The following is a 24,850-nucleotide window of genomic DNA, read 5'->3' on the forward strand; positions in this document are numbered from 1 at the left end:
ACAAGTTTCAACACTGTCCAATTTAGAAACAGAGAAAAACACCTGAAGAGTGTGTTCTAGGGATCCTGACTAGCTATACAACTTCAAAATATATGATTTGAAGAACTACGTTTTATATACTGTCATGTTAACTCTACACCTTTACAAACCAAAAATCAAATTACACACCCAAAGTCTAAAAAAAATATGATAAAACCTGTTCATCAAGTAATGTATTCATACTCTAATATAAAACAAACTTGAGTTAAGGAAATAAGAATCTCAGGATGTTCTTAAGTCTGTACAAACAAAGTCCGTGTTTTTAATTTCAGGCAAATTTATCACAGCTATCCTTTTTAACACATCAGAATACCTACTATTAAAAAAACAAAATAAACAACTTTTTTTCTCCTTTTCCTTTTAGAAAAACTGGTTTGCTCATCTTAGTAGAAAGGGAAGTCAAGAGAAAAGTAACTTGCCATTTTAAATGAGTTGGTTACCCTAACTAACCATGCACACAAGCAAAGAATTTCTTTTGTGCAGAAAGGTAGAAGCCACATTGACACTTCTGCTTATACCAGACCAGAAGTTCAGCAAGTGCTTTTGCTAATTCAGTTCATGTCACCAGATTAATAAAGCACATAGTTCAATGGACTCAGCCAACAACTCAAGGTTTAGTAAACAAGAAAAACCACAAATTTTATCTATTTCAGAAAATAAAAGATTATTGACACGTTTTTAATGTCTAGCTAAGCTGGTCTACTGGCCACTGGCCATTAAAAGGAGCCGCCCCATCTCTCTTCCCCTCTGCCCCTGTGATGCCAATGTGACCCTACAGCAAACTAACAGAAGAAAGGGAAATGGCAATATATTAACCCCAATGAGACTTTAAAAACAAAACAAACAAAACCCCCACAAACAACCAAAAAACCCCATATTTAGACTCCTTAGGTATTTGTAGGCCGCTGTAAGGTCAGTCAGTGACACCCTTGAAGTGTCTGACTGACTAAGGTGACAGGAGAACAGGACCTTCTCTTTCAGAACATCTTTGTCAGCTCTTAAGGAGATTTAGGTGCATAAATAAATTCAAAGGTGGCTGAGAGAAGGAATTATCTTCAAGTATCTAAAACAGAATCAGTTATAGAAACAATAATAAGTAAAGAGCTGTCTATTTCTCCCAGGGACAGGGCAAAAAAGGCTAAATTGAAAAAAAAAAAAATACTAAGGTACAGAGCAAACAAGGAATTAAACTTTGCAACAGCCTGACCAGGAAAACAGGGAACTTTCCTTGAAAGTTTAAGTGCAGTTTAGTCCACACCTTTCAACAGCACTTTTGGCATTCTTGCTCCTGTCTCTATGCAGTGAGAAAGAACCACAGTGGGTTTTTCTCTATTTTTCTTACTTTCACAATGTCACACATTTGTATCCTTAATCCTGAAAGGCAGCACATTCACATCTGAAGTTAGAAACAAATGGAGAAGTATTATTAAAAGTGTATAGTAAGAAGCTGATTTGTTGTACAAGTATGCACGACAGAAAGGTTGGGTTTAAATCCTTGGTTTTTCTTATGAAAAATTAACAGTCTGTAAGGACGAGCAATATGGTACCATAGTGACTGGAGCATTAAAGAACATACCCGAAGCAAAAGAGGCTTCATGCAACCCAAGTAACTCATGCAGAGAATAACAAAGATTCTTAAGATGAACAAGGACAGCTCTTCCTGTCACCTCAGAGTACTGAAAACAGCAGTAGGATGAAAGGTAAAGAGAGAAAGATAATTTTGCTTACTAGCTTAAGTCCCCCACTTGGAATGAAAACTCTGAACTCTGAACTCCGTTAGCATTTTGAGAAAACTATTTCAACACAAAATTTAACACATGCAACACTTTACATAGGCACTAAAGAAATAAACTGTTTTCCTCACAGCCACACAAACCCTTCCTTCCAACCACAAGAAAAAGGGTACCATACATGGCTGACACACCACCAATGGTTGATAAAACTTGATGATAAGCCTTATTCATTATGACTATTTCAGGAAACACACAAACCAAGGTAACTGCAAAATAAGCCCATCTAGGGAATTCAGCTGTGGCACAGAGTGAGAGTGCTTACCAGTGAGGCACTCACCAATTCTGGCAATGCTGAAGGGCTTCCACCAGTCTGCATGGACAAGCAAAGAAAACTGCCCATCAGTCTGCATCTAATATATTACCTTACAGAACTAGAAGGAAAAGGGATACTTTTGCCACAGTGTCATCAAATGAGATGGAATGGAAAACATACAGAGGCAAAGGACTACATGCTGCACTGCTACATCTGTCAATTTTTATTTTCAAGAAAAATAGGAACAGTATATTACTCAGAGTGCTTATTGTCACTTCTTGAAAAATTAAAAAAATATTACTGACAAATTTTAGTAGAAAAATCTGGGTCAGGAATGGTGGGAATATCTTAACTCAATTTAAGCAAGAAAAGATGCTATATTCCCCTCTCCTCTGCAAACCACCAGGGTATATCAACACTCAAAATAAGTTACAACCCAGAAGTGTTATAAAAACATACCAATAAGGGAAGGGGAGATTTTTCTCCCCTCCCCTCATGCACCTTTCCCAAAAATAAAAAATCTGAGGACAATTTTCTTCAACCTGTAGCAAAACTGACATGGATAAAGCAAGAAATTTCCACCTGGTCTACTCATTCTTCCAATTTCAGACATCCCCACAAATCTGAGGGATGAAATTTGGAGAATCAAGCTTCTCAGATTTCAGAAAAAATAAGGACATGCCACCATTCTCAATCACATCGACCCTCTAGTGGCTCCTGTCCTGTTCATTGAGGTGGTTAACCCCAAAAAAATCAGTAATATGCAAAACAAAGAAAATATACACAGTGCTATACTTTGTGGGATTAATACATAAGTTTTTTATAATAATACATACTTTTTTTTCAGAGCAAGAAAGTTCAACAGTGGACAAATCCACTTCTGTCTTCAGAGATGATCACAAAGGCAGTAAAATCCCCTCTATACTAAGAAGCTTTCCAGCACAGAACTTAAGTCACCCAAAGCAATATCCTGAAATGTGCCAGACAAGTAGAAATGCTTGTGCTTTGACTGTGAATTATCACTTCACAGCCCTCAGAATCAGAGTTGGTAACTTAATTTCCAGGTACAATTTGCAAAAATAACCCCAAACTGTTATGAGCTGGCAAACCACACATTTAATGAAGAGCAGTTTTACTGGCACCTGTGGCCATTTCCCCCTGGTTCACTTATACAGCTGCAGCACTGACAGGAAATTTTCAAGACACTTGTCTTCCTTGAGAAGTTGCAAATAAGCAAATGATGAAACAAGTTGCATTTTGTAATACAAAACAGGGGTCTTGCAAACTAAGTGAACTGGGCTTTGGGGCTTTTGCTTAACTTCTTTGCACTTCTGAGTAACTGCAGTGCAATCTAAAATTCATTATTTATCTATTCAGAAGCAGTTAGTTGTAATTTTTGAAGTTCAAAATAATTTCTATGTGGCCATTAGGATGTGGATTGTATGCTACAATAACTGAGAAAGAACCACAAAACAGCATCAATGCATACTACATACAGCATGTCTATTATATCTTCAGTAAAAGAATTTGGGAAGAGACTAAGGCAGGGTGTCAAATGGTCTAGAAACTTAGGTAAAAAAAAAAGGGAGGGGGAAGGAGAAATGGTGTGTGTCACAGTATTCAAAGAATAATAATGGATGGGCTCCTCAACAATTCCCCCAAAAGCTCAGCACAGCCATCCACTCTCAAAAGCCAAAACTAGATCAGAGTATCTCTGTTCCTTCAACAGTCTTTCTTAAACATAACAGTTACAGGTTTCACACAGAAAATTACTGCATTATGTCCACTGGTATGTGTTACAAAACAGGTGCCAGAACACGTTCCAATGGCCCCTTATGCTGCATGGACGACTAAACAATTCAAAGGCTTGGTACTATCTATTCAACATATAATGTTGTGTTTGATGTAGAAGCCAACTGTGTAAGTAACAGGGGACACAGACACACAAAAAAAGTCTTACTCCAGCTTTCTGTGTGGATTTCATTCCTTCAGACAAGTATCAACAACTACTGTAATTAAATGTTTAACAGAAATCCCCCTGCTTGTTTGCAGGTCCTGAGGATGAAAGACCTCTTATGAAGAGCTGAAACAAAGAGGCACAGCCTGCCAGAAAAGAGGAGGTGGTGTGTGTGGGGAGGGAGTCAAGTATTTTGATATTTGAAATAGACTCTGTCTCCAAAGGTCTGCTGTCTCAGTTAGATCAATCCAGACAAGGTCTGCTAAAGATGCACTGATCATAAAGATCATATCTTTATGTCTTCCCAGGGATGGCACCGTAGTCAAGCTAGAGCCATTCTGACTATGAGCAGCAGTGCTGGATTAAGACTGTAAAAACTCCTCTTGAATTCTGGCTCCAGGAATGAGATAAGACTCTCAGATGTAACAGAGAAATGAGTGAGAGCAGCCATAAGCAAACCAGATCCTGCAACAAAAATAGGAAGCTAAGATCTCTGTCACATCCCTGCCCATCATGCAGACTGTCTGTGCAGACTGCCCAGTACCAAGCTGAGAAGCAGGAAAACAGTGACCCTTCCCACTTTTCCCATGATTATAAAGACAAATTCACAACTTACTAAAAGCAAAATAAACTGACATAATTGAATTGTCTTTCTGCCATGCAACACCATTTTTCACTGCTGACAACTAAAACTGAAAATCATCCCAAGCCCCAGATATCAAAAGATCCATTCTGATTTATCAGTAAATGAAAAAGTTATTAAACTGCCATTAAAAAAAAAAAATACTGCCCCTAAAACAAAAGGCAGAGAGGCAAAAGAAAAAGTCAGGTTCAGATAGCTGGCACCAGCCCTCTCTGAAACTTACTCCTGATGATCCCAGCAAAAGAGGCCACACTAGCACACACATCACACACATCTGTGTACTCCAGATTACAAAGCACATTCTAAAATATCAGGGGTGAAAGGTAATCTAAATTTAAAAACCTCAAACAAACAAGTTCTGTGACATTTTTCTAACTGAAGTAAGCCTTAGAGAGTCTTCTGACAAATGTAAAACTTTTGACAAAATTTAGAGAGTACGTTTAAATGAACTAATTATACAGATGCTTTTGTTGTCAGCAATCTAATTTATATAAAACGTTAGAATTTAAAATTATGTCAAAAGCTTTCATGTAAGAAGACTTGCATTAGGAAAGACACAAATAAGTTATCAGTACTTAGTACACAGGAATGCATTTATGGTACTCATTATACAGCATGAGGGAGTTCAGAAAATGCTGTCAAACTTCATTAAGAGGAATGTTATGCTACTCAAAATTACTAAAACATTCCAGGCTTTTTTGACTGTCCTATGCAATAAAGCAGACCTATTAGCAGTACATTATAGCTGAGATAGCAAGAATTTGCTAATAGTTTCATGCTGATTAAGCAACAGGCAGTCAGCGGTGCCCTGTGCTCGCCACTGCAACTGCAGCCCTCCCCCACGCTGCTGAATTATAATTCTGTGCTCAGCATTCAGTGGATCAGCTGGAGCCACCAGCCTTTAGAGAACATTCTCATTGAAACTACAAGTATAATAAAGTATGGCAGCACTATCTGCCAAGCTATTGGAAAAAAAAATGCTTTTAAGGACCTGTATGTTTTAAAAATCTCTACCCTAGAGCATATAGTAAAGTTGAGCACATGAAGCTGTTCTTGAAAGCTGACAGAAAGCAGCTGTTCATCTGCAGAAAACACAGGTTGAATGGAAGCTGAAATTTCTGGGGATCTCCAAGAGAAACATATACTAGGGCGAAGGGCATGTTATTTTTCTACAATGGTCATCAGTAAATGACACACCTTTAGATATCTGTTGTATTTGTTTGATGATTTAGCTAAAACAGAGTATCACAAACAAGTGACATTTAAAGCATTTCTATTTCAGGAAAAACAATTAATTTGCCATGAATAGAACAACAGAAAAACAAATATATTTAAAATAACTGTATACAAGAATATTTTGCCATTGACTTCTATGCTGTTTTCTAGCAACATTGCCTTTGAGCTCCCCTCAAAAGGTGTATTATGGCAACTGCAGACATACTAGGAGCTCCGAGTTCCAGGTCCCATGAGGGCCTGTAGAGTAACAGTGCTGAAAGCTGATCAGCACACTGCCCAGAGAGCTTTCTACAGCACAGCTGTCAATTAATAGAGCTTATTCTTCCTGTTGACTGTTAAGATTTTGCTGTTCACTCACATCTAGTACAACGGTTATATTAAAAACATAAAGCTATTGGGAAAATTTAAATACCTGAATAGGCTTTAGGCTAAGATTACTCCAAATGCTTTTGTCTTCACAAGAGCAGCAGTTGAGTAGAGAGTGTGATTAGCTGTATCTCCTAAATAACACTTACTGGAAGTGTTATAGCCGTGCTTTTTAGATTGCCATTGAAATGGGGGATTAGAGGACGGGTAAGCAATCTGGCACAGCAACAGTGCAGCAATGGTAACAAACCCACAATGAAGCCTCAAGCTGCAAGATGAGCCTTGCAGCCATCAATCCCTTCAGAGGAACACAGCGAGATGTTAAGCAGTTAAGCTCTGCTAAGAACGCCTACTTCACATTTTAGAATATGGATTCATCCCTTTTGAGCAGAAACTGAAGTTTTATGCCACCTTTTGCCATGGCAGCACAGAGCTTTTGGCTGTACTAGCTGGCATACCATGACAAAACGCATCTAGTAGCAGCAAGAAGTTACAAATATCAATTAAAAAAAAAAAGTCACTTGTCACAAAGTACGCCCTTAATGAGATTCTTAGCATAATATGCTCTTATGAGAAGATTCCCCCAACAAATTATTTGGACCAAGAAGCTGATTGATGGTTTTGGCAGCTTGTTTTCATAAGTTTCTTTCTCCACATAAATCTTCCCTCAAGAAACAGTGAAGATTACAGATGATAAAAAAGACATTTTCACACACTATTCATCATTTTTAACATATGTAAACATAATTTCAGTTAACAAGTAATCTTTTAAATTGTTAAATTAAAATTAGATGTCATACTCCCACTTATTCATTTAGCTCATTATTAAAATAGATATCTAAAATTTCATTATTTTAAAATCAAAACTCATTTACATCTGGCAGCTTTCAACCAACAGTCAACACATTAAACCTTCCTGTCTTTAAAAACCACCAGTCCCTGTACTAGATTATCCTTTATTAAATCTGCATTCAGATCCAGTATCCTCTCACATGTTTACTGTGTAACACTGAATATAATTAGTGGGTTCTGTGACAGACAGCAAGATTTTGTACAAGGTGCAAGACAGTCACTGTATAACAACTTAGAGAAGAGATTACAATTTCATTTTCAAAGAAGCCTTTGGTATTTTAGGACACTGCATTTCTTTGATATCTTCACTGTCTCCCAGTACGTTGGAAAGGAACATTCACCGGCCTGCCTGAAGCAATCAAACCTTAAGGCAAAAAGCAATAGATGGAAAACATGCCTGACATTAAAATGAATGTACTTCTTGTTTTTCCAATACTTCACATGTGTTTTGTGTTGAAAACTCCTCTGACCAGGAAAAAGAATTACTTCTGATTTTGGCACTTAATGGAAATGAAGTTCACAGCTCCACTGGACAAATATTTAAAAATTAAATTCCCTTTACAAGTTGGGCTTGTAACAGGCTCTTTACATATTGTCACCTCCAGTACACATACCTACATCAGCTGTTTAGTTTGCATGTTGAAGTTTCTAAATAAACCATAAAAATCCCACATATATTAGCATCTATCACTTATACTAGAGGGGAGAGGGATATAAAGAATTAAGACAAAATGTCACAAGTCCTTCTAAATTCACAAGACATTGTCTCCACAATATATATGCTCCAGCACACAAGCAAAACTTTCAAGTTTTGTTAGGGCTGCTTGAACCACCTCAAACTCATGTATTTTAATGACTTAGGACAAAGAAGATCTACTATTACATCACGTATAACATTTTTGTCTGTTAATGAAGGATAAAGTAGAAAGCCAAGTCTCATGCCAGAGAAGACATACAAAGAACACTAAATCAAGATTTCAGTTCAAAATTATGCCTTAAGAAACATAATACAGTGAACAAAGTAAGTGTCAGCAGTTGGCATATTTATATACATCATATTTATATATTTATATAAGAGGTGCTTCAAGTTTTGAGCAAAGCAGGAATATTTTCCTTAGTAGGTGTTTAAGACCACATAAAGAAAAGCCTGTACATAATTATGCCATGGTGCTTCTAAGATACTTTTTAATTTTCAACTTTTAACTGAGCTAAAATAGGCTACAATAACTCCACTTCTAACATTAGGATCCTGTTTTGCAAAAGTATACCAAATAGTAGGATAAATATTTTTAGAAATACATCCAACCCACTATGCATAACTTCAAGAAGTTAGAGATATTTGAAGATCCCTTTTGAGGGTTTTTTTAAACGTTGAAGGCAAGTAAGTACACAGTTGTACATTTGAAGACATCTCATAACCCCAGAAATACTCAGCCATAGGCTATTCGTACTGCTTGCAGCAGAACTAGGCAAGCAATAAAATTGTTATGGGAATCTCAACCAGGTTTCATCTCTTTTTCCCCCCTACAACAACTAAAAAAAGTATTTGTTCTTTGACTGTATTTCTCAGTCTGTTTCCCTCTACTTGCAGACAGTTTGTTGGCATCCAGTTTCAGAGCAGAAAGCATGAAACACTCAGCCATGCATTTCTGCACTTTTTCTTCCCCTTTATTTTCCTTACACTAGCAAGAATGTCTTTCATTTTTAAGAACAGCTATTTCTGCAATTCAGTATCCAGAGTAAATAAGTATCCCTCTGTCACTTTATTTCATGTTTCAACATTAAAAAAGATGTTAAAACAAAGTAAGTCTGCAACCACCACTTTACCTCAATGAAATTAGACATTAAACCAGCAATTTTTGTTTCAGATGACATTAAGAAGATACAAAATGACTTCGTATTTGTGGAATTTTATTTACTTTACAGTTTGAGGCTGTACTCAAGCCCAGATCCAGTCATACCAAGGACAACACAGAGGCCTGGCTTGGCACTCAAATCGCTGTTTAACATAATACTTTGAGAAGCAAAGCAGCAGTTTCTGGACAGAGAGTAAGAAGGCACTGTGAGAAGATGATGTGAGAGCAGGATAAGCATATGGAATTCCTGAGACCACCTCTAGGCACAGAATTTAAATGTAGCCCTTCACACTACAGTCAAAGACTTTCCTCAGAAAATCAACTGCAAAGAAAGAATTTGTCAGTGTAGTATCATCTTACCCCACAGCATTCTCTTCAGTTGTTTTAATAAATAGCATACCAAAGACCTGCAGCAGCTAGAAAGCACTGTCTTACAGTCCCCACAAATGCTGTACAGGGTATCATCACACCTTAAGTTTGGACACAATCTGCTGAGGCTTTACATAAGAAGACTTATATAAGAAGAAAATAATAAAAGAGTTTAGAGCTAGATCTTTACCTCAGCACTTGGGTTTTTCTGTTTTTCCGTAAAAGAACTGAAGGAAAAAAAACCCAAACCAAAAACCCAAGCCCAAGCACATGTAGTTTTTATATATATAATTAACTGAAAAGTAAACAATACTTAAAACTTACACCTTGGTGCATCACAACCCACAACTTGCTATAGGAACTAAGTGCTAAGTGCTCTCAACCTTGGGAAACAGAGACAAGTGTCTCTGAGATTGAACTACGAAAAAATAACAGGAAAAAGTATCTAAAGTTTTACTTCCCTCATCCTGTATGTTGTGTCTTCTCAGGCAGTCACATGACCTTCAGGTTGGCAAAGGCAAGAAGAAGGAAAGCAAATGGAGCTGAAGGCTGAAGCTTGTTACTGAGAAGGCTGCACTGGGCAATGGTTTAAGAGCTGCCACGGGCACAAGCGCGAGCAGATGAGCTCAGCGAGTGAATGAGAGATGAGCAAAGGGTCGGGAGGACAATGCTGTGTGACCACTGGGCCACAGGCAGGGCTACACTGTCTCTTCTGAAGCACTCAGTATTCAGCTCCCTGCCTAAAGCAAGGCAGCCACAGAGCCTGGCTGTGAAAAGCTCGCCTGGGAGGAGGCGATGCAGTCCTCTGGCAAAGCCCGGGGGTGTGAACACGAAGGAGTAACACATTACACGCAGTATGAAAATTACAGAGCCTCAGGGTAGCGTGAAAATGCCACCGAAAATTAGAGTGCAGCACCTGGGAGGGATGATAAGAACAAAGTCACAGCCAGGACAAATGGACTTACTTGGAGGACAGAAAAGAGTAATGATGAGCACATCTCATGGGGTTTTCGTGAAGGAGCTTAAAGTTGGTAGCCACACTGTATGCTGTGAATCTCAAGATCAAAGTGCTATCAAGAAACAGAACAACAAGCCCTGATTTTTTTGTATCTCATATATATAATTGTATGTAGAGAATATATGTATATATACATATATACACATGCACATATATAGTTCCCTATGTTTAAAGCACAATGCAGCTATGCATGACATATTATGACATGACATGTTAATATCTATTAGCTTTTTCAATTGGATGTAGATAACCAAGAACTGATATGGATAGTGTCAAGCATGTTGATAGATCATCAGTGGCAGGGGGAAAGCACCTTTATTCAATTTCAACAGGAAAAGCAATCAAATCAAAGTTGCTCAAGAACCTCATATTTAGTGTTACAACACTTTAAGGCAGGATAAAACTTCTTCTAAAGATAAACAATAGCTAAGTGCAATACTATAGAGTTTCTGTTGTAGCATGAAAAATTTCTAGACAATATCCTGGCAATCTTTCAAGGCTTCTGGAAAAGAAAAGTGTATACAATACACTAGATATGTTGAACAAGCAGTTGAAAGTTTGTTAACTGTATTTTTGGTTTTATCAGACACAACATTTTATTACAGTATGTCTTTACATAAGCATATTTGTTGCATGTGTGTCCCATCACATCAATGACACTAAAAAGTCAGTCCATCAGATTTGCTGACTTTGCACTAGACTGTGACTGCTCAAGTTGCAATAAAGGGCAACAGACACACTCATCACAACACTGCATAGGACAGCACCACCATCTCACTGCTGTACTGAAGTAAATATTTGTATTTACTTCAGGTGGTGACTAGAGCAGCAGAGTGACTCAACTGAACAATAATCCACAAAAAGCAAAAGATGGCAACTGTGTACACTAGACATGTGCAGAAATCATACATAAAACTCTGCTCTTCAGCACTGTGTTTCATCAAAACACAGGGAAGTTGCTTAATTTAACTAGATAATCTGAAGATCATCCAGAAGCCCTAGGTAAACCATTAAAAACTATGTTAATTAAATTCAAAATGTAGTATATAATTTCAGATTCAAAGCAGGAGCCAGTAAGTTTCTAATCATGATTTTGATTACAAATAGAAGTTGAAGGCAAATAATGTAAGATCAAAACTCAACGTAAGCAATAACCTTAACTCAGACAGCTCTTCAACTTCTAGCTTTCATTTAGAAAACTTTTATCAGATAGAGAACTAGAATGAATTAAAATAGACTCATAACACCTATGCCAGTCTTCACAGCATCATTGTACAGAAGCTCCAAATCTCTGTCAAAAGAATTTACAAAGACAAGACAAGCAGATAAAAACCATTGAAAGGAAAAAATACCAAAATTGAGGTTGCTTTAGTTCTCAACAATCTCTCAGTCATTTCAGCAACAATAAGCACAGTAACAACTTAAAAATGGGGAGTCCTCTGTATGCAGTACTAAATGTGTACTGACTATCACAGAAGGTTTTTATGACCTTCACAGAACTATTCCATGTCTCTGCTCCTACTTTTCATCTCTTCTACACTATTTTCAGCACCATTATCTCCTTTTCAAGATGAGAGAAGCTGGCAACTGCATGCTATTTAGAATTCAGAAATACCATTGAATTAGCATGCTGGATTTCTGTTTTGCTCCATTTCCTACTACTGACATTCTCCATGCTTATTTGATTGCTTGTCTGCACTAACCTAGCACTTTCATAAAAGAATCTACTACAATAGAACTAAAATCCACTAGAAATCTACTGTCTTTCCCAAGAGCTAGCTCAGAAGCCATATTAAGATAGGCTAAATTCAAAATTGATACATGTAATCTAACAGTACGTTGTCCAGTTACTCACCATCGCAAAAGTGATCTGAAAATCTTCAGTTCATACTATCCTAAAAGACTGCTTTGGCCAAAAGTATTGTTCTTATCATTAGAACAAACTCCACATAAAGACAAAACCCATTTCTCTCAATCATTTTTAAATCAAACATACCTGGCAGGGCACGTCAGAGAAATATCAGCTGTTTGGATACTAGATACGCATAGATTTTACTTTCTTTTTTTTAAGCACTAATGTCTATTATTCCAGAGAGCTGTCTAAAAAAAAGGAAAAAAGTGTTCTGTATTTTGTTCTACCGAGTCATACGTTCCCCACCGTTTTGTCACGCTGCTGTGAAACAAATGACACTTTCTTTAGGATTCTACAGAATAACAGCACATTTGTTCCATAGGCAAGCACTGCAGTATTAAACAACTGCCTAGATCACAACTAGGTAAAGACATACCAAATGCAGTTGTTTATATCCAGAGTTATGTGTGAGAGCAAGATATGATCAAATATTCTCAAACAGCCTCAAACAGAGTTTTATCTACTACAAAGTCTTTTCTATGTCTGGAGGTTCCCAACTTAAAATGACAGAAGCACTGCCAAGGGAGAACAAGCAAGTCCCCAGTATCTCCAGCTGCTTTCAATTTAGAAAGCAGTGAGACAAAACACCCATTCCTTTCCCTAGGGCCACTTCTCTGTTTAAGCGTTTACTCCACCGTCTGTAAAGATTCTGTCCTCACCCTGCTGAGGCTGGCACTTTGCACTAATTCAAAAGAAAAGGCAGGTAGGACAGCAGGTACCAAGACTCATATTGCACACTCGAAATTACACTTTTCTAGATAAAAAGAGAAAAATCAATTCCATATTATGACCCTTATTCCTTAGGCAGTGCAGCTTGAGCTTCATCTGAGCTGGTAAGTAATTCTAGCAGGATGAAAGGCAGAAGTTTATTCATGTAAGTTGAAGTCTTGGAAGTTCCACTTTATCATTTTCTTCATGAAATTAAGATAAATAGGGGTGAAAAGTCAAAAGACTGTGTTGGCACTTGCAGAATTTTAATCGTGCTCTAGATGTTTGTTTCAATTCTGAAAGCTCAACACAAAACTCCATGCAACAAGTAGATCTGTACCTTACTCAGCTGAGCATTTGAATCAGCATTAGAGCAACTAAACCCAACCTGTCTCACAGTTCACGATTTTTTGACAACTGCCTGACACAGGTAATACTCGTGTTTGTTGGGCTTTTTTAAAAGAAGGTTAATCTGATTTGCAGCAGGGACGTTCACAGGGGGATATGGGATATGGGCTGTGGGCAGTGTTCATGGGACACGGTGGCTTCTCATTTTAGGGTATCTAAATTCAGAATTACTCACTCAGACTGAGAGGGACAACTATCTGCTACCTGACTTACATATTAAAAATACTAAGACCAAGCTGATCACAAACAGCACCACTGTAAAGTGAAACTATCCAGACCTGTTGACACTAGGTAGGAAAAAAAAAACACAACAACAACAAAGACACACAAAGCCAGCCAGGAAAAGTATTCCTTAATGTCATCTGCCTAGAACCTTTGAGTTACTGATGTAACTTAGCAAACATTTCAAGCTGTTTACAAAGTTCTGGTAGCAGTTACTGTAATTACAAAAAAAAATTAAATTAATGTTTTATAAAACTCAAACTATAAAGCTTTTAGTTCCTTGTCATTGAAAGTTATTCTTCACCTCATTATAATAGTCTTATTTCAGCATTTAGCACCATTAGAATAACAAATACTGATTTTAGGGAGTTAAGAGATTAAAGGACAGTACTCAAAGCATAATTCAAAATATTACATTATACATGACACCATGAATCTGCAAATATACTCAGTTTTATTAAGAAAAAAGTTCTTGTATGCTTCCTTGATACTGTCAAATTATTTATCCCTTGAACAAGTGAATGAAGAAAAAAAAACAGCATGAAATTTCCTATCATTGAAGCAAACTAATTCTGGGCCTCACAAAACAGTGATAGCCATTTATTTTAGAGGTTTAATATTTGACCAGCAAGGCAGTTTAACACTAATCATTTGCCACCAGTCCTTAAACTAAGTGACAAAGCCAAGAATGCCAATAGCTCCAGAAGATCTGTTCTGACAGCTACAGAAACACAAAATATTTTGTTTTCTTGACTAAAAAGTTACAGAAATCCCACAGAAATTGCAAAGGTAAGACAAAAAGAGCCCTTTAAGATCTTTACTATTCAGAATTAATCAAAGCAAAACAGTCATCCTAGTGATAATCCCCTTTAGTGCTTCACAGTTTATGCAATAGTCAATTACTAAAGAGGATGAAAGACAGAACAATCTTTGCAAATAGGTCACTGTCTATATTTATAATGATTAAAACCAGCCTGCTACTAAAAGTAACTTTTAATAAGCATAAAAAGTAACATTAAGACCAGGCATGTATTTACTCTTAAATATATACTATGTCTCCTGTGACAGAAGAGGAGGTAGCACTGATCAGACACAAAGTTTTTTACCATAGGTCATGCATTAGCATTGCTGAAAGCAGACTCTAGTTTCTTTCTGTAACAACTTTATTCCAAAGTATTATCCTCAAAGATAACACCTAAATATCCTGGACATGATCTCTGAACTTACCCAACTCTCTCCCTGTCTGCACACCTTCTCTCTCAAAACTTATTATTAGATTTTATCTGCAAACTCTGCCCAAGGCTGATTTCAAGACCACTTTAAATGTCTTCTAGTTTTGCTTCATCTTTTCCTGCCTGTTTAGGCATGCCTGAACATGTAATTTTTTTTTTTCTTCAGAACAATTACTGAGGTCTCTCCTTCTACTGCATATTGCTGGGACCTCCCATCTGCTTCTTTCAAGTACTACCCATATCTGCTAAAGAATTCCTCTTCCAAAATTTTCTTTTCCCTCACATTCCCAGCATCTCTGAGGAGTATTTTTGACCTTCCTAGGGGATCAGCACATCACATCTGACAACATTTTCCTAAAATTTTATTTAATTTTCACACCTTTAAGTGACACCATCATGTCAGTGATTCTTACACCCAGCTGTGCATTCGCTCCTGAACCATTTCATTCCCTTCCAATTCTACCAGCAGTTACTGTCTCCACCAGAGATTTAAATCTGGTTAAATTGAAACTTGTTTCCTGTCAAGCCCTACTTCCTCTAATTACCTCCAGCCTTCCTAGTCCATAAACTAACATGACTCTTACAATGCCTTATGCACCACAGTTGCACCCAATAGTGGGAATTTCTTTGCATAAAACCCCAGTCCTGAGGTTTCTCTTAACCAGATCCTGTGCCACATCTCCATTAGCAAATACTTCTGCTCACACTGCCACCTCTCTATCGTTCATTTCATGTATCTCATCTGCTAAAAAAATCCTTCCTTTACGCAGTACTTTGGAGGCTCTGGATCTTCCAGGATTTCCACAGCCAGCATGCCTATGAGCTCAAGACTGTACAGTTGCAGAACCTGCAGTTCATTACTGCAAAGGAGAAGGAGGATCATCTTCAGGGAATAATGTAACCACCTCTTAGAAGAATCTCATAACAGAAGCATTCCTCTGAAAACACACTGAAGGTTGGGCTAAAGCTGAATACTATCACCTCAATACCCCCCAAAAAATTACCCACACAAAGGTATTATTAGTAAGGTCATTCTAGCTTCTAATCTTACAAATTTAAGAGAAAACACCTGTAGCTTAGAGTTTATTATAATGCAGACTGCATAAAACTGAACTCTACAGCAGGCAGGGGAGGGAGAAGCACAGTCAAGTCTTGTGAAGTGAAATCCTGTTTATGCCTGAAAGCCGGGAACTTGATGTTCTCACTACAGACTAAGAGCAATAAAAACAGCTTTCTGAGCCATTAATTTCTGCACAGCTGATTTCTACTAAACAATGCTCATTATTGAAAGAATTCTAAAAAACCGCCAGGCTGTTCCAGTGAGAAGCCTGGCACTCCGAATATTTAGACTGAGCTAACGGTGACATCAGTGCTACCACTGCTTTAATCCCCACGGCTACTAAATGTCAAACATTTTCATTGTATTTAAAGAGCTTGTGATTACGCACAATGAGATTAAGTTACAAAATAAGACGAACTGCAAGGCACAGCGAGCACCCGCGCTCTCCTTGCCCTAGACTGCGGTAATGGCAAGTTCTTCAGCAACATCAGTCAGAAACTGCCACAAGTTTTCCACAGCTGAAATCCGGCATATTTATTTTTAAGCACTGTGAAAACTCCCCTCTTCAGACCTTCCATAACCCAGTGAAGTCTACAGTATGTGCATTGCTGCCCCGCTTAAATCCAAACTTATAAATTGGTTGTAGCGCTGAGTACAGTGGGGCAGGGTGGGAGAGGGGAGAAAGGTGAAAAGATTAAGTGTCACTGCATCAACAGGCACAAAGTCCAGTGAAAACTGAGCAGTAGGCCATATATTTATTATTCACAAAAGACACCCATGTAATATTAATTCCATCTACTTTCGAGAAGGAAATGCATCAAATTATAGTCAACACAGAAGAAGGAACTGTCCTAACATGCAATATAAATTTTAATGTGGTAAACTATTTAAAGTAGGATATACTTTCTAAGCATTCCTCAATATTCTCATAATCTGTTTGGCAATCGATTACTATGGCAGTCAACAGGCCAACACACGCTTCTAAAATAAATATCTAATTATCATTTTATCATTCCAACTGGTTCATATCAACTACACTGAGTTAGGACAGCGCTGTAAAGAAAGTGCAAGAAAGCTCATTGGCATACAATTGGTATACTCATTGCATACAAAAGACATTATTGAAGAAAAGAAACTAAATTCAGCAATCCTATTTATTCCTTATCTGGAGGAAGGCAGGGGAGTGAAGTTAAAATAAAATTATCATGAAACATACAAATATTAGAGGCATATTGTCCCGTAACTAAAGACATTCTGAATTTCAAGAATGAGGCCAAGAATACAGTAGGATATTGAAAAACCAATGATTCTGAGTATTTCAATAAATATATATATGAGCTCATACAGTTCAAGACTACATAAATCACCTAATAAATCTTCTGTCTTTAAGATCTTCCCACACTGACTCATTCCTAAGCAGATTTGTCTTCATTGTGTCTTATTAGCGAAGTACTGATTCACAGCTCTCAATGATTTTCAATTTCTAAAGTTAGCATCAAGTTTGACTTGAGATCATCTGGTTCTCTGAATACATGCTGCCAAGTGGAATTTAACCAAATCAGTTTTACCCAAGCAACAACAGTTTCAACAAGAGTTTCACACTACAGAGTAAGAAAGTTCAAGACCAGGGAGTGTTTAAAAGAACTTAAAATAATTTAACATCTGCCTACAGAAAGATGGGGGAGGCAGATGTGAGGTGGGGGAATTATCTACATACACACACACATATATAATTATGTGTATGTACACATACATCACTGGTTTAAGAACAAACCTGGATTACAACACACTAATTAAGTTGGTTACCCGTACCAGAAGTGACCTGATTAAGTCAGAGTTCTAATCTTTTGGTGGGGGTGGGGTAGGCCTGTTAAAAAAAACAATAAAGACTGAGAGAAACTGCTTTACTAAGGACAAAGGCCATCAATGCTCAGTTTTAGCCTGAAGTAGGAGTACACCATTCCTGAGATTCTTCCATACTAATTAACAAACTCACATGTTTTGAGTTTTAATCTAGAGTAAAGTTGTGAGAAGTGGAATTGGCAGGGCTGACTCATTAAAAAAGTCTACAAATAAAATAATCAAGGCAGAAATTAAACTCCATGAAAATCTTAAGTGTAACATTTTAAAACTATTAAACCCACTCATAAATTAATTTACAGCTCTTATCCTATCTATACACACTTAGGAAAAATTAATAGTAACTAGCACTGTTATTTCAACAAGCCAAGTAGTGAAGAGCTACAACAGTAGGTTCCCTTCCTCTGAAAGAAAATATAACCCAAATTCAGTGTCATATCAAAACAACCCTAATAAAGAAAGAACAATAGTGTTTCTGTAACTTTCAATCACAGTATAATGTAAATGGAATTCCCAAAGCACAGTAATTCTGCAAGGACTAGAGCTATACTCATCAACTGTTCAGATTCCAATAACAAGTTCATGCTGAGAGAAGACATTTTTACTTCATCTGAATTTATTAGCAATAAATCTCAAAACACTAGCAAGCAATTATGGCAATAATGAGAGAAAACAAACCACGTACAGGGGCCACTTTTTAGCTTACCTGTGCTTGTTCCGTGGAGCTACTACTGAGTTCATCTCCAGACTCTGAATCTTGGTGAATTTTTTCTGAGCCTTCTCCTGCTGAATCACAAGATTGTTCATGCAAAAAGCTGGTCTTCTCTATTTCCAAGAACTCTGGGCATGGGAAATGACCCATGGAGATGGTTCTAAACTGATTGGAAACCTTGGGAGATTGCAACTCGTTGTTAAGTTTTCCATTGTTTTGGGTAAGGTCCAGACTCAAACCAAGAGTTTGACCAGGGGTATTGTTTGGTCCCAGATTTTGATTGGCATCTCGAACTAAGCAAGACACTTGAACTGGAGATTTTCCAAAACTAGACAGCTCTGGTGACTTATTCACATTTTCCGTCGATCTCTGTAATCCATGTGTTAACTTCAAAGTGTTATTTGGCAGCATGCTTGCCTGTTTCACAGGTGGCATCAGTGCTTTTCGGGGTATTTCCTTCACATACTGTGCTGGCACATAAAAGGGTTTGGAATTTTCATCTCTTTTGACCTGCCACCAATCATCATTAGTTTTTTTCACTAAGATGTATTTCTCCCCTTGCTTAATCACAATTTTCTTGTCCTTTGCCTCGTACTCATAGTCGTATTCCACTTGAATGTACAATTGTCCTGGAAGGATCTTTCCACCCTTATCAGCCATTTCTGTTTGAAAAGATTTCACCTTTTCAGGCAAAAGGTAAGCAACATTCTGTTCCAGTATTATTTTTCCATTAATAATCAGAGCTGTAAGACAAAAAGAGTATATGCAATAAAGTGATTGTTTAAGAGAACTACATGAGAAAATAATTTCAAAAATAATCCTGCCTATGTCAACCTTAGATTAATTAATTGATGGAAAAGTGCAGTATTTTCAGATATCTCTCCTGTGATGAAACAGAAAAATTAGTAGAACAGCAGCCACCGATTTAACTCTCCTACTCACACAAGTCTCCTGCTATCAAATGGCTTGTTATTTCTTTTACAAAATAAGGTTGATTGATCATCAGAGGTTTGGTGGGAGGACTGGTCTGAGTCAATCTCTTGCTCACACACAGGCTTAATTTCTTCACGAAACTGTGTTACTACACTGATTTTAATCAAAATAGTCAAAAGAAGACTATTATTCCCTTATCTTGATTCCTCTTTCAGTTCAGGACTCCCTTTAGAGTGCTCAGCATTCCTTACAGAATCCCTTAAATCTTCCTGCAATGCTACACCCCAGTCACTAGGTTCAGAATGTACTGGCAATCCCTGACCCACAAGTGTTGCAGGCCCCTGAGAGCCTGCTCACTTTCTCACTGGAGCAGGAGACGACCAGGGGGCTGCATGACCCACGCTGCCTAAGGCTGCAGGTCACGTTGCCTTTTAAAGAAGTGCTATAATCACTTTTTCTTATTCATTTATCTAAATTGCTACTATAACTGCAACACTCAGAATCATGGTAGTATGAGATAAAAGTATTCAACATTTCCCAAATACTTTGGTTTCATTGCTCTAAATTCTGTATATTAAGTTTGCTCTTAAGAGAGCTTTTTGTGATATTTAACTCACAGAAAACCTGAACTAACCAAATATTTAAGGGTTAAAACTGAAAATGCAAACCAAAACCTCGACAGTAACAAACAAGAACTATGAACCAAAACCAAAATGGATAATAAATGAAAGGATAATAATACATGAAAATTTTTAAAAGTACTTTCAGCACCTTATAATCCAGACAACTGCATCCACACCCGTGAATTACAAGTTCTCTCTATTTAATCATGTGGCATTAATGTCAGAATTCATGAGTGGATAAGCATCAGTCTTGCCAACTTACACTGAACAAAACATAGTAAATTAACACGAAAGATGTGATTTTTAATCTTGAAAAACAACTCATGAAAGTAAACGGAAAGACCTCCAGCATTCACATAGAGCACAGGAAAATTCAAGTAAAATGCTGCCACATTTAATCTTATAAAGGTTAACAAATACATCTTTTCATTTTTAAACCCATGTTTAATGAATAAAAAAAGTTATGTAGAAACTTGTAGCTCTGCAAGTTAAGACTTTATGATGAGATTTGTAGCATTTACCCTGCCACAGAGGGGAACTAATGCAATTCTATGCAGGCACACACATGCAGAGTGAACTCAGTTCCTAAACAGTACTACGGACAAAAATAACAAAAAAGAACTTCTGGGGAGAGCTAAAGCAGAAAACACTGAGAGATCTTCAGTTTTCTTTTGCCACTTCTGTTATTTGATCTGAGCCTTGAAAAAAATACATTTGCCACATAACTTAGGAGAAAAAGTAGAAGATAAAAAGCTAAAGTATGATGCCAAGACAGAAGTGCCCATCTTTAATCTGTCTTTCTCTCTTTTGCATCCATCGTCTTTTACTTCCAGAAAGCATTTCCTACAGGTAACTAGAAAGTGACCACCATTTACAGGACTCTAAATGGAATCACAAAGCCAGATTTTATCGAGGACTTGGCAGAAGGAATGATGGTACCACATTCAACAGAGCTGACAATAGGAACACAAAGCAGTAGAAAAGAATGCCATGATTCTGGTGTTTACTCTCTACCATAAAATGGTACGTTGACATTCATATTATTACAGTCTATTTGCAGCCTCAGTACAAAACAACTTGCTTACCTGCTGCTCTACATAAATAGATATTTTTAAGTGCAGCTCTGCAGTTGTTTAGCAACAACAGCAGAAGGTAAACATGAACAAATTGCAGCCATTCCCACTCTGTTCCTAGTTTTGGAAGCTCTGCCATGCAAGTGTTATTTTTTTCTTGTTACTAAACCAGACTTCTTGCAACACTTCTTCAAAGTTGTTACCAACCCCTTTCATGGCTTCCAGGTCATATGCCAGAAAAATGCAAGTCTTACCGAGTTGCAGTCTACCTCAAAGCTCTGCTACCTCAAAAGTTGAAATATAGAGAAACAGTGAATGGGTCCTTGTCCTTTCTCCCACACAGAAACCAAAAACAGAACATAAGCCTCCAATTTCCCACAGGGCTAACAAGTGTTTAAAAGCTTGAATTTTTCATTTCTCTTCTGCCAGTTCCATATGATTATTTATTGAGAATGCATGCTTAAAATTTCTTCAAGACAGAGAGATTCAACAAGTTGCATTTTATGTTTAAAAAACCATAAAATTTTAAGAAATACTAGTTAAATAAAACACAACCACTACAAAAATAGTTCTATCCACTTCTGAAGTCAGTTTTGCAGTCTCATCCCTTTCCAAAACAACAACAACAAAAAAAGAAACAACAAAAATAAGCAGCAGAAATTTTGTTCTTTCATCCAAGTTGCAAAATTATCAAGTCAATAGCAAACATTTGGTAATGTTGAACATACGATCAAAAAGAGTCAGGCTCTGTTCTGTGTTTGGCCAGAACACCAAAGCAGTTATACAAAGAGATCACATCATCAGGATCAAGAAAGGCTCTAATTCTCCTCCACAACACAGAAGAAAGAGATACCTATGGTATAGGTGGGAAATTAACCCTGTAGGTCTGCAAACAAATACCATGGCCTTGATTTAATTCAAGTGCATTAATTTTTATTTTGCTTGAATTTTTTTAATGCAGCTGTTGCGTCACATGTACTCTATGTGCAGCGCAGAGGATGGCTAATTGTAATGTCCTTTCATGAAGCTGCCTCAGAGAACACAGATTGAAGAGCCATGGAAGCCTTGATCAGACCTGCCCTATGAGGGGTTCACAATGAAGCAGGTGTGAATGCACAATATTGACATTTGGAGTACTGACTTCATTGTGTTACTAATCAACAACTGAAGCGATATGGCTGGTCAGACCTTGTAACCTCACTGCATTTTTTTTCCTTTACAATTACCTGTAATGCTGAAGGCACCCAGTTTAGTAAAGAAGGTTGAAGAACCCTAATTAGAGGACAATAAGTATGAAAAATCATTTACTGTAAGCTTTAATACCTCAAATACAGTCTCAATATCTGATTAAGAGGTTAATAATAACAAATGGTCTCACTAGCAATGAAGACCTAAGAAAACTCATTCATGAACACCAAAAAAGACTCAGGCCTCACTTTTCTTCTAGTGAGGAAGAACCCAATCGCTACAGGGTAGCTAAGGTGAGCCACATCCCCACGTGGAAACATGAACCACATCTTTCATGGAGCATTCCTGCTGTCCCGCGGCAGAGGACACGGGTGATGACACACACGGCCCCGGGTGCAGCAGCCCGGCCACGTTCAGGAAGCGATAGGCGAGCAGGTCTTTCACCCGAAGCAGAGATCCCTTCGGACTGCGACTGGAACTGTTCCCATGTCTTACTCAGCTAAGGCTGAGTAAGGCTGGCAACCCTCGGTGTTCGAGAGGTCAGCTCCTCCCTCTCCCCCAGCACTCCGCCCGCGGGCGCCGCCGCGCCCCTGCCCTGGGCGGCACAGCCCGATCAGCTCCGCTCCTCCCGGGATGGCAAAGCCCGATCAGCTCCGCTCCTCCCGGGATGGCAAAGCCCGCTCCGCACTCAGGGCCCGGGGGCAGCTCTCCCCACAGGCGGGTGCACGCGTAGCACCAGGGATTCTGCATGCAAACATTTGCCTCTAGCTAGATTTTATGTGTGTCCCCACAAAACGACACTGTTTATCTAGACCCGATGTGACAGCTTCAGCCACCCTTAGACAGGTAGGGCTCAGAGAGCTGTAGGGCTGCTCTGAGGTGAGCCTTTCCTAGGGCAACCCAAACCCTGCAGCAGCACTCTCACCTCCCTACAGCATCCAGTCTTGACAGTAGAATGATGCTCACTCAATTACCTTGAAACACAAGATCGTGTTTTCTTCAAGACCATTTACATAAGACAGAGTCTCGTAAGTACAATCATATATGATACATATACAGTAGGCTCATATATCGTATTATATATGATCACTCCTAACTTCAGCATTATCCTAGAACTCAAGACTCCCTACCACCCCCAAAAAAACCAGGATTTAAGCAATAGGTATTTCATATCTCTCTCTTGAGATTATCAGGCACAGAGTATTTTCTTCTGATCTTCCAGAACCAGGTAACTGACTTGAGAAATACTAAAAATACTTTGTGATATTTCTTTTATTTTCCTCTGGGGAAAAAAACCCCTTACTCACTGTGGCTATGGAATTGTTACTTACTTTATAATACAAGAAGATAAGTTGTTAAAAACGCCACTATTAACTCATTGCCTTAAGTTTCTTTGTGTGACCTTGTTCACAGTGTCCTTTAAAGCAGCAGCAGTTGACTTGTGTAATCTTTTTCCATTTTCAGCATCAAACTTCACTCACTGCTGAAATGAACTCTTCCACAGTGCTGATACAGAAATAAACTCAATTACAGAGGCTAAATTAAGATAAATTCTTAACAGTTCAGGCCAGATGAGATACCCTGGCTACAGCTCAATAGATTCCATGGTTCTGCTTCTCCCTGGGCAGTTTTCCTAAGAGTTCAGGCTGTACTCTGCACTGCCACTGCCTGGGAGACTGGTCCTACAATAACCTTGTCAGAATCCAACCCTATTCATACCTTTCTTCCCAAGGGGCACCACTCCTTGTCGAGCACACCTGACTCCTCAGCCAGTATTTTCACGCAGACCAGCCTTCACCGGTGTCTGTAAGAACCACCATCTGCAAAGTGTTCATCTAGAGCATGCAAAAGTTGTATAAAAATAGATGCAAACATGCAAATGGAAACAACATATATAACCAAAACGCAGACAACTTGCAAGCTTTACGAAAACAAGCTTAGCCCTTCACTGTTTTCTCAGAGATTACTAACATACTAAGAAATCAAGCAGTAGCTGGAGTAAACTACCTTCCGGGAGCTCACACGTCCCTAAACACTAACGGCATAATAAGTAAGCATTCAATAATTCCCCGTGACTCAGATATTGAACAAGCGATGCATTTCAAACAACTGTCAGGACAACTTTCCAGGCGGGCTGCAGCACCCCGCACCTCCACGAGCTCCCTCCCGGCCTCGCTGGCTCCTCGGTGTGGGCTTTTGTTAAGTTGTTGACTCCGAGGGCCGGCCACAAATAGCGCGACACACCCGCACCGACCCGCCCGAGGTGCTGCGCTCAAGTTCACACAAGGGCGCCAGATCCCCCCGGCCCGGCGGGGGCGCCCGGGAAGGGCCGCGGGGCCGCCGCTGCCTCCCTTTGTCTCCCGCAGGTGAGCGAGCGCCGCCCGCACACGGCGGCTCGGGCGGCCCTGCCCGGCTGCCCCCGGGCACGGCGGGCCCGCCGGCACTGCCCAGGTGCGGAGCTGCCTCCCGGTGCCGCCCGCGGACCGGAGCCACCCCCGCCCCCGGGGGCACTGCGGGGCGGCGCCGCCCGGACCCCA

General features: G+C 38.7%; 1 protein-coding gene across 12 annotated transcripts in view; it reads right to left on the reverse strand.

The window, feature by feature from the left end:
• Positions 1–24,162, reverse strand: part of ARHGAP12 (Rho GTPase activating protein 12) — a 75,121-nt gene extending 50,959 nt beyond the window's left edge. For 3 of the 12 annotated variants that reach the window (XM_027648486.1, XM_027648484.1, XM_027648481.1), the window contains exons 1-2: positions 24,033–24,162; positions 18,491–19,239 (exon numbers count right to left, since the gene is read on the reverse strand). In XM_027648486.1, the coding sequence (XP_027504287.1) occupies positions 18,491–19,156 (666 nt within the window). In that variant the 5' untranslated portion in view covers positions 19,157–19,239; positions 24,033–24,162. The remainder of the gene's footprint in view (positions 1–18,490; positions 19,240–24,032) is intronic. The other 9 variants (XM_027648489.1, XM_027648480.1, XM_027648491.1 and 6 more) reach the window with 5 other exon arrangements.
• Between the last annotated feature and the right edge of the window lie 688 nt (positions 24,163–24,850).

This window comes from Corapipo altera, unplaced genomic scaffold (assembly GCF_003945725.1).
Source record: "Corapipo altera isolate COAL_440 unplaced genomic scaffold, ASM394572v1 47, whole genome shotgun sequence".
Classification (NCBI taxonomy): Eukaryota; Metazoa; Chordata; class Aves; order Passeriformes; family Pipridae; genus Corapipo; species Corapipo altera.